At 39.3% G+C, this 11058-nt stretch overlaps 1 protein-coding gene across 1 annotated transcript; it reads right to left on the bottom strand.

The window, feature by feature from the left end:
• Positions 1 to 2120: 2120 nt before the first annotated feature.
• LOC589602 (uncharacterized serine-rich protein C215.13) lies at positions 2121 to 9432 on the bottom strand. The gene is made up of 3 exons (XM_795467.4): positions 7799 to 9432; positions 6160 to 6393; positions 2121 to 2402 (listed from the first exon to the last, which is right to left on the bottom strand). The coding sequence occupies exons 1-3, from the start codon at positions 8944 to 8946 to the stop codon at positions 2147 to 2149; spliced, it is 1638 nt and encodes a 545-aa protein (XP_800560.2). The 5' UTR covers positions 8947 to 9432; the 3' UTR covers positions 2121 to 2146.
• Positions 9433 to 11058: the final 1626 nt, after the last annotated feature.

Raw genomic sequence — 11058 nt, 5'->3', positions numbered from 1 at the left:
CTATAATACATGGCGTGCTAATCATAAGCTATGCTTTTCAAATGAGTGTAATTATTTATAACATCCTATGATCTTTTACTAATATACGCTAAGCAAAGCATTCATTTAAATAAAATTTCGTTCTCTGTGTACATACCATACACGTCTACTACGAGTTGAACATTTTCCAAAACGTCAAACTTTTGAATAGAGGTGGAGTCAGGGGTGGAAACGGGGAACCACTTCACCCCCCCCCCCGTTCCTCCATTGAACAATTTCCTCTTGCATTAAAACAATGCATTTAAAGCGCAACTAAACAAATTAAACCCATCTCTAATTATTCAATCACGTCCGCGTATTTTGCACCTGCGGATCTCTTTTTTTGCAATTTTTTTACTCAAGAGGGTCAGGTGTAATATATTTCTCTTAAAAGGAATGACAAAAACTCACTATCAGGATCAGTCAACACTGTCAATAATTTTTGTTTGTTTGAACACTTCGTACAAACATAAAACTCCCAATAACTGTCGAGTATATGTAATAAAAATAAATCATCAAGTGTCCAAAAGGAGGTCATTTAGCAGAGCACACACAAACACACATTTATGCAAACAAATCATTATTATTGATTTGCAGGAATTTGGTAGATCTATGACACGACCCTGCATGCATGTCGTGTATAATCCGTACCTGACAGTCAATTAGGATTTTTAAATTAAATAAATATCATATTTGTTATAATCATTACAGACGATACAATTACCATTCATTTAGAATCCTACGAATACTAGGCCTATATTTCAGATAAAAATTATGTTGATTGAAAATCTTTTTTTAGGTAAAAAGTGCTCGACTTTATATTTGTACCACATCAAGTTGTTTGCCAAATACACGCCAAAACGGTAAAATTATTCTCTTATACAAGAAAAGTCGTGGCTTTATTCTTTAGATAATATTTTGTTTAGAATGTATCTTTCATAATAAACAACGTCGCGATGAATGAAACCAACAATTCTCACTTCCGAACATAATACTTGTTACTGAATAATATTCAATCCTGGGTTAATAACGGCAGGTTATTACTCTCACCAGAGTTTTTAAAAACCCTTACTTTTTTGCGAACATAAATCTATCTTGCTTTGGCTTCAATAGCAACAAAAATCATACCACGATTGATGAATTCATGTCCACCTATACAGTGCGACCCAGAAAAAAACGAAACCGTAGACGAAGACTTCAATCATGGCTGATTGTCAACTAAAAGGAGTTAAGTCTTTTGTCAATTCTGCTTGTTGCTACGGCAGGAGCCAGTGAAAACGAATTCGTCTGATAAAATTATGGAAATGCAAGCACTTCTTTCAACAACTTGCAGAACTTTGTCATTCCTTGCTCATTTTTCCTGATTGAGGTGTCATATAAAAGGGCAGGAACCCGGTTTTCTAGAAATATGATTTTCTCTTTGAAATTCAGATACCGTCCGCCAAATTACTTTTTGGTTTCCTCTCTTCAAATTCATTTTAATCACTCATGCGTGAAATATGCATCATAATGAGTTGCATCAAATGAAAGAGGAGGATCGCAGCCTTCCAAACATTGTGTCATTATTTTATTTATAACAAATGTGACTAAGTTATGATAAAACATCGATAATTCTCGGTTCCATTTTGTCTGGGTCGCACTGTATAACTTGTTTTCACGAAGTGACGGTAGTGAGGAAAATCGTAACGCAAAGTGAATGCAATTTTTTTTTCACTACCGTCACTTCGTGAAAACAGCGACGGTCCTGTAATTGGGTACAGGAACAAGAAATCGCTCGATGAACGCCTTCGCCGAAAGATGGCGCAATCGAAATTACATTACAGCGCGGTGCAGTGATGCGTTGTGGCGTGCGCCTGTAATATAATCCAGCTAGCAATGGAAGTTACAAACTGATTCTGCCGAGGACGCAGGTTCGAAACTGAGCCACATCTTTCGGATGGTGACGTTAAAGGTCGGTCCACAGACGTAAATAATCATATCTGATTGATACACGACTGTAAAAACCCAAACACACACACGTTGGTAAAACCTGTCTGCGACTACGGTATATAGTCTTCTTCTTTTTTTCTTTTTTTTTTTTTGGGGGGGGGGGGGAGCCCGCATTTGCTTCTAGTTTCCCCTTGACTATTCAAACCTCGGCGAAACCCAAGATACTCTTGACTTTCCTGTTGGCACTGTGCTGATTGTCATTGCTGTCCATCCACTCGTTGTGGTCGCTGTTGACTGCCTGTCTCACTAGGCGCATGGAGTCGTCCCGTCTTCGATGAACACGAAGTCGACCAGACGAGTCGAGGACTGGCGGGAGGGTGACGGTATCTGGCAAGAGATTTGTCCTTCCCGAGCTGCCCGAGATGGACGACGATGCCGCTGCTGAAGTGATGAATCTGATTGGAAAGGGGGGGGGGGGAATCGACGCAAATGTTTATATTGTATAACACAAAATCTAGCAATAGACAAATCAAATTGAAGAAAAGTGACTTCCAATCCCAATCATGTCTTTATTTCGAGAAGATATATATTTAAGGCGATTTCATTAAATTCACGACATAAAACTTTGTTTTTCTTTTCATGGAGTCTACATAAAGAATACATTTTGTGAAAGGAAAAATGCTATCAAAAGAAATAGGGTAAAACTTTTTTTTCGGAAAATAGGAGGGGGGGGGGGGTAGCGGTGGTAGATCCTTCAAAAACGTTCAGATAATGTAGTAATCGAACAATTACATTAAAGCATACAATGGCTTCTGATCAGTTTTTTTTCAAATCCTTTCCCCCGCTTATCTTGAGAAGAAGACGATATCATGATATTCATGATTATTGACATAAAACATTTTTTTTACATGAAGTCTACATAATTATACAGTATCTTTATCAAAGTTAGGCCGATAGGGAAGAATGGATTGTCTGCAAAAAAGGAGGGAGGGGAGTGGCGTTGAAGTTGAGAATTGTTTAAGACTTTGTAAACACGAGACGTCATGATGAGAAAAGCTATTATACCAATCAGAAAAGCAACGTGACGTCGCTTATTGAACATGTTGAATGCCCAGGGAGAATAATATAAAAACACAAAGGCGAATATAAAAATACATCAGATGAAATTGATTTATATTTATCATACAAACAACGATTTTTCTTATATTAGTTGTTCATTGTAATATGAGCATTATAAATGGAAACTGCAAACTACTATGACGTATGGTCCTCTCTATACACCACGCATCGTTACTTGACGTTTCAATACGTGACAATGTAAAGCCCCTTCTCAATAGCGTTGATGAACAAAAGCGGAGCTGAAAAGAATATCTGATTGTCCATTTTTCGGGAACCATTGGCCTATATAGCCTAAGATATTATATAGAAATTGATTTGTGGTTCTTGTGCATATTTTGTGTTTATATTTTTGTCCCCAGACGGAGCCGCTTCCAAGAGGTATACACACAAATCTTATACTCAGAATCTGGAAATATCTCATTTGTCAATTACTTTTCTTCTTTGTTTCTATTTTTCATAGAAAATAAGGTTAGGAGGGTGCTTAGGATGGAGCTCAGATGTTTTTTTCTTCCGACATATTTTTTCCGTTGTAAATTTAAATGACGTAAAATTACACGTAGAGTAAGAAAAAGGTATACCGTATAATTATAATGTAATGATGAATAACATGTGGTGTAGTTCGCGGGGGTCAGGGAGGGGGAGGGACGCATGCCCCCTACGACGGGATTTACCAGTTATATTATACTGGGTTTGATTTCGATTAAAAAATTTACCTTTCCCCCACATCCGGGAAGTAAATGAAAGGACATGGAGAGAGCGTCATAGAAAGAGAGAGAGAGAAAGAGAGAGAGAGAGAGAGAGAGAGAGAGAGAAAGAGAGAGAGAGAGAGAAGGGGGGGGGGATGTTCAGCATTTTTACTTCCAAGATTTGAGAACAATATTTTGTCAGGAAAGAAAAACACTTCGAATTTGGCAGCAGTAAAGATTGACTTGTATTCTGCCCACGGTGAAGATTACCAGAGGGACCCAGAGAATTTTATTTTTATTCAGTCATTTCATAAATCTATTTCTATTTACTTATTTATATATATTTTGCTAGTTAGTAAGGCCTTACAGCATCTGTAATTCAGCCAATTTTTCACCGTCAGGAATTCAAGATAGATGTGAAAGAGATTTGAAAGTCATGATTCGGCGTATTTATTTGTTTTTGACGTGTTTCAATCCTTTATTTTTGAAGTAGGCTTATAGAACATGAACTACCAACTAGGATATAAAATACCACACGCCGTAGGTATTATGGGATTTGTCGAGGTTGACAACGGGTAGCCTAAGGCTAAGGCTAAACTAATGATGAAAATCATATCACTGGTGAGATATCATGGCGAGACATATCAGCGCATAATACCTCAACATGGCATGCAACAGGTTTGTAAGATAACATAACAACTGCAAAAGGCAACGCTCTGCATGTCATTTCCAATTTCGGAGTATTTATATGGGATACGACCTTTGACATCAAGTTCGCCATGTTAAAGGAAATATCACCGTTGTTTTGCAAAATCGAGTGGTTCTATTAAAACATGATAACATTAATATTGGGCGGGGTGGGGTGGGGGGGGGGGGGGGTGTTTAGGGGCTTTGTGGAGAGGGCTTGGGGGTTCTTGCATTGAACATTTTAACATGTGACTCTCGATTTCTTTTATATGGAATAGCCTCGAAAAAAACCGCAAAGTTGATTTGAAATAAAGAATAAAAACAACCTGGAATATCCATGTTGATACAGCCAGGGGCAGACGCATTGCGTGGGTCCAGCAATTGAGGAGGCTTTGGGGTCATCTTGAGATGGGGAGGGGGATCATGAGGAGGGAGAGTGGGTACCGGTCTACTCCGGTTGATGATGAATCAACAATACCACTGATTAGGGGAAGTGTATTGAAGAGGGTCCTTGCACCATTCACTTTCATCCGTCTCAACTCTCTTTCTATTTTCTGCCCCCCCCCCCTTCATTGTATTTTTCAGGCGTGCCCCGTACTCTCCTTTCCATACTGCTTGCCCATAGGTACATTGTACTAATGACTAACCATCCCTCAAGTAACATTGTAGCGTGGATCACTTTTACACCTATAAATCAACAGAACTTTTATTGAATCTGTACTGCATCACTTGGAAAACAAAGTTGATTTTTTGAAAGCCTTTGCAACCGTGTTATTTCAAGTAGGCCTAAAAAATTGTCATTCGTAATCTTATAATGAGAACCAATTTTTGATGACAGGCATTCAGAAGAAAGGTTGAAACTTTTTAATATTGAAGTTTTAGCCTAGCTACCTTTAAATCTAGAGGCCGCCACCCCCCCCCTCTCATACACATACGTACACCCCTAGTCCCTAGTGTATAGATATCGCTGTCAAATGACGCATTGCATGCACATGGAGTCACAAACAGGAACATTATATGCGAACAGGTGTTCACATGGTCTAATGTTTCGAAAGGAATGGAACCAGCAAGACCCACTGTATGAGACCATTGTTATTTTATTACTATGAACTATATATAGAGAGACTTCAAAATAAGGAGACGGAAGGAATGAATGAAGAGGGAAAGTTGATGACGAACCGAAAACTACAAAGGGTATAAGTGAGAGCATTTGCTAAAATGAAAAGAAAGATGGTGGAAGGTGGCAGATGGAAACCATAGAAACGAAGAGAGTGATTTGATGAAGAGAGGAAGGGGGAGAGCGAGTGAGAGAAAAGGGGGAGAGAGGGGGACATAGAGAGAGAGAGAGAGAGAGAGAGAGGGGGGGGGGGAACAAACAGCTCGACTCGCAGCCTCTTCACGAGGTGACGCCTTTTTGCCCGAAAATCGCCTTATTATGAAACTATCGAGGGACGACGGAGGGGGGGGGGGGGGGAGGAGGAGGAAGGGACTTGTAGCATCTCCTCTCCCTCTCCCTCTCGTAGCCTTTTCTATTCTTTTGAATTTGACTCCATATCTAGTACAGGGGGGGGGGGGATATTTACGTCTTGGGACCGACCTTTAACGTCACCAACCGAAAGACATAATCTTGAGTACAGTCTTTTATCAACTTCGTAATCGGCTCCATGTAAAGCCTTAAACATTTCAACTGAACCTCTGAGCTAGTTTCTAGTATACTTACTGAGTGATCTTGTTAGCCGTCTTGAGGCTGATGGGTGACAGATGATGGTGTCCTCTGCTCGTTGGTTTATTATGTGGGTCGGTCGTCTCCGGTTTCGTACGCGGTGACGGCGTCGGAGAAGACTCAGATGTACTCGACAATGATGTCGAGGTGGAAGTGGAAAAGACATGCGCAGAAGAGGGACGTTTGGTAGAAGGAGCAGCTCTGGGAGAGAGACTGGACGTTTTGGGTGACCTATCAAAAACACGAAATCATGAAATTATGTTTTAATTTAAAGAGAAACCATGTTTAGTCTGCTTTGTTTGATGTTTAATGACAAAGATGGATCGACCCTCGACACCAAATAGTCTGAGCCTGAAATACAAATAAGTTTAATCTATTTGCTCAGGTTTGTTGTCATAACGACATTTAAATAAGATCCACGAAGCTGAAACAAATGGAGTAAATAAAGGTAGGAATATAATATGCAATAATATGTTATATATTAGAAAGAAAATGCATATGATTAACCAGTGTATTATGTATGACCTTTAGGCTTCAAAATGGAAATTCAATATTGAAGACCACTTTCTCCGATATGCTTTGTAGTAGTTATATAATATCGGATGGCTTTGAGTGTGATACAAGAATATATTGCTCAAGCTATGACAATATTGAACGAGTCGGAGACGAGTTCAATATTATTATAGCGAGAGCAATTTATTCTTGTATCACACGAAAACAAAGCCACATAATATTATTATTATTAACTATATCATAATAAGGCTGACTAGCGAAATAATGTAGAATACTGAATGCGCTACAAACGTCGATATCCTCTTTTACATGCTTTATGTTCTTATATTCAATAAATAAATTATTAATTAACTGAGGTATGATAATGAACAGTTGATCATTTATAATCGTGCTGTGATTGTATGTAAACAGGGCATGTTCGCTTAAGCTCTCTGCTTCGGCACGTAACCACAAGTTCAATGTTTAAATTGTAACTTTTTAAAATCTGATTAGATTTCGATATCTCATAACACATGTCTGGAACAAGGCTCCAAAACGGGGTCAAAGTCTACTTTCGAGGGCCTAAAAAGTCATGAATGGTATTTGTTAATGATATGGGTGCTTTTTTCAACAAAAATGATCTGTGTTGGGGGCCAACGAATTCATTAATGATGTTTGTAAATGATATCGGTTATCAAATACTTGTCTGAATCTATTTTGTAATGGCTGTTAATTTATTAATAATCTGGTCCCTTGTATCCAATGGCGATGACTATAAACATGTTATTCCAAATATTTTAATTGGCTGTGAAAATTATATATCCAAAGTATTTTGGAAATTCAAGATTGGAACAAAAACGAAAACCGAGTGATATATATTTATTTTACAAATGCCAATTGTTGATAATTTGGATCTTCCCGAAGAATATTTACAAAATGCACAGACATTGAAATGAGACAAAATACCAAATGTCTTTGCACAAATATGATTTGTTATGCTGATTCTTTGAACATTTGAAAGCAGTTTGACTTAAATATGCAATGTCGCAATAATTCATCAAATGAGAAGAAAATAAAGAGGAGGAGGAGGGGAACGAAGAGGAGAAGGAGAAGGAGAAACACCAGAATGACTATTATATCCTACCCTTGTTGTTCGCCATCTTTAAATGATGCCTGCAGATCTTGCAGACTCGATCGCGGTCTCACTTTCGGAGGCATCGACAACACCGCAGGGACACTCCCTTTCCTCATCATCATAGGGGACGATAGAAATGGAGAATGATTTATATGATGACGGGAAGGAGTTGCAGTGCTAAGAGCTGGCAGAGACCCTTCTGTCGATCTCCACTTCCTAAGCGGACCACCAAGAGGAGAGACGTCCACGCTCAACATCACACCTGGCTTCGACCTCCGAGCCGACTTCGGGACGGTCCTTTCGTTTTTCTTGATGACAGTTTTATGTGGATCTTTTGACGATGTTTGATTGAGGGCACGTTCGGATAAGCTTAGTTGTGTTTTAGCAAGTTGAAGTCGTAAAATTGTACTTTTTCTCGTTTCCTCGAGGAAAGAGTCTGGCGCGCTACTACTCAGTTTATTTTCGTCACCCTGTGATCCAAATATATCATCGTCGTCGTTTGAAACGTTGAACTCGATGTCCAGTGAGTAGCTTGCATTCTTCTCTTCAATATGACTGATCTTGATGGCTGGTGGTGATCGTAAGGGATGGCTGGCTCTCGGGGACGGCGTCGCGTTCCCTTTCGACCGTGTCGATTCTTCGTCATCGATGGATGACTGTGAACTCCGACTCGGTCTTCTTTTAAGATCGAGCATTGCTTGCTGAAAGAAAGACGACGATGCCGGCAGAGGTTGTGGGTTTTCGGCTTCATGATCAGCTTCGTCGTCGATTGAGTCAATACCGAAATTGGGTTCATCGTGAAAGATAGATGCGGGAAACGTTTTATGACGAACAATCGGCACGGCAACCTTTGTCGGTTCGACCACACTCACCGTATGTCGACGAGGTCGAGTGCCATGCTCATTCGGACTGCCATACGGTGATCGAACCTGATGGAAATTTGGGGTGGACGGTCGAGGGGAACGTGGGGGATGAGGTCCGCTGTTATTCTCTGACGCATCCAAGGAAGAAATTTTCGCAAGGGGTGATGACGGCGACCTGCCTGTTGGCTTGGATGGCTCGAGAAATAGTCTGGAATCCGATGATGGTTTGGGAATGTTAACAGCTACAGTTAGCTTTCTCCCTGGTCGAGGACTTTTAGGAGTTCCCGAAGCCATGATGTCAGTGAGTATGATACTCAGACTTAATGAACACTTCAGCTCGTTACAGACTAGACAGATTTACACAGATCGAGTGATAATTGCACATCTTAGTAAACGTTTTCTTGATGATTATGGTGAAGTACGCTTGATCTGGTTTCGCGCCAGAATGAAACTTGACCCAGAAATATAACTCTCGCAGTCTCTGGTGGAGATCTAGAAGAAGTTCCTTGTACTTTGGAAGTAGTTATTACTAGTACTCCATGTTGATGTTTCCTACTGAAAGCCAAGGCATGAGATATATCCATACATCATCATCATCGACCGATCACAACCATTTACAAGGACAAGCGTTAACAGCGTAACGTTTTGGTTTTGCTCCGAACTATATAATGGTCCCATTGATTATGTACCGCGATCGATGCACCAATTGTAATGGAATGGGTTCGGTGAAGCATGAGCGTCTAATATTAGTACATGTATAAAAAATGATTTCATCGAGGAGGGCAGCTTTGTGTATGTCTACGCGTGACCTCGCTTGGTAACGGGGTCAACCACGACCCTTTTCACATTGCACCATCCATTTTTGAGAACGGTAACGATCGCTCACTGAATTCCGTTTGAGCCCTTTATAGAAAGCATGAGACAGAATAGTGATGTAGCTATTGTGAGAAATATTGTCTGTTCGTTAAAAAAAATCGTGTTAGATCGAATATATTTGCTTTTCTCTTCGGAGGGCGGCTTTGTGTATGTCGACGAAAAATGAAAAAGAAGGGGGGGGGGGAACAAGGAATATTAGGGAAATTGATGAATAAATTAAGTGATCGGATTGTAATGATGCGTGCGAAGATGCAGCCTTTAGTTTATTTCACTCAATCGGGACTCTATTAACATTGTCGCCCCCATCTTTTGAGAATGTTGATCAATGATGGTCGCACACTGAATTCTGTTTGAACCATTTATAGAAAGCATGAGACAGATTAGTGATGTAGCTATTGTGAGGAATATTGTCTGTTCGTAATGTTATTTAAAGGAAATTTTCATGACGCACTGTTTCGCTGAAGAATCATAACAATATTATAATCGATTGGTTCTCTTTACTTTTTGAATTTTGAGTTTCCTATGTAAATGCACATTAAGGAACAATGTATCCAAATATAATTCATTTTTACAAATGAAACGCTGTTTATTTGAGGAATCATAAGAATACTATTGTGTCCCGTTTGCTATAGAGTTTTCTATGCAAAATGCAAATGAGGCTCAGTATAGGCTACACATGTTACACCTAAAATTGTTATTCTTCTATTGTGAAAAGAGAGGGCCGTCTCTTTGGTTTGCGAACCCAGTTATCAAATTCTGCTTATGGTTATACTGATTAACTATCATAATAAACATTTTAACAAATATGAATCATAATGCATAATCATAATGCATGATAGTTGACCTCAAATATTATGGTAGTCTCCAACAATGCTGTTGTTAATTTTAGTTACTGAAATCAAAACCGTCTTTACTTTCTTCAATAAACTTGTCAGTAATTTATATATATATATAACTTTGTTTTGTTCTGCGCTTTTCTTTGTCCTGATCTAATGAATAAGTCAGTGGACATCTGATCAGGTGGTGGGATCCCTGTTACTGCGGCACTATACTGTCTTTTGCCACACTCGACCCAGGTGAACCGTGCATGGTAGGAAGAAATTTCATGGCCGCCGAGTTGAACTTGAAGTGGTTCCCATAGAGATATCTCTATGAGTGGTACTTAGTACTAATTCCTGGGGGGGGGGGGGGGGGGGGTGTTTCACAAAGATCCTAAGTTGAACTTATCTCTAAGTTAGACTTAAAATTTATGGAAAGCCATTAGCATCTTTGAAAATATTTTGTAAAAGTTATTTTGAAAGGCATTAATTGTTTATTCAAATCATTCGTATTTTCTATCATCAAGGAGATTTCATGTTCTGGATGTGGAATTTATAAAAAGTCTAAAATACTTGAATTTCTGCTTTTGAATATATTTCATTTTAAGACTCCAATGGCTGTCCATAATTTTTAAGTTCAACTTAGAGTTAAGTTCTACTTAGGATCTTTGTGAAACACCCCCCTGGTGATGCTCGGGCCAAAGATGGCGCA

This window comes from Strongylocentrotus purpuratus, unplaced genomic scaffold (assembly GCF_000002235.5).
Source record: "Strongylocentrotus purpuratus isolate Spur 01 unplaced genomic scaffold, Spur_5.0 spur5_scaffold_16, whole genome shotgun sequence".
In the NCBI taxonomy this organism is placed as follows: Eukaryota; Metazoa; Echinodermata; class Echinoidea; order Camarodonta; family Strongylocentrotidae; genus Strongylocentrotus; species Strongylocentrotus purpuratus.
The sequence above is the reverse complement of the archived record's forward strand: the minus strand, read 5'-3'. Positions and strand labels throughout refer to the sequence as shown.

What these genes read in the sequence shown, in the direction of transcription:
- LOC589602 (XM_795467.4), bottom strand. Translation starts at nt 8,946, where the DNA reads ATGGCTTCGGGAACTCCTAAAAGTCCTCGACCAGGGAGAAAGCTAACT. An exon ending in AAAGATGGCGAACAACAAGG is followed by an intron (nt 6,394 to 7,798) that starts GTAGGATATAAT and finishes TGTTTTTGATAG; the next exon opens with GTCACCCAAAACGTCCAGTC. An exon ending in ACGGCTAACAAGATCACTCA is followed by an intron (nt 2,403 to 6,159) that starts GTAAGTATACTA and finishes CTTTCCAATCAG; the next exon opens with ATTCATCACTTCAGCAGCGG.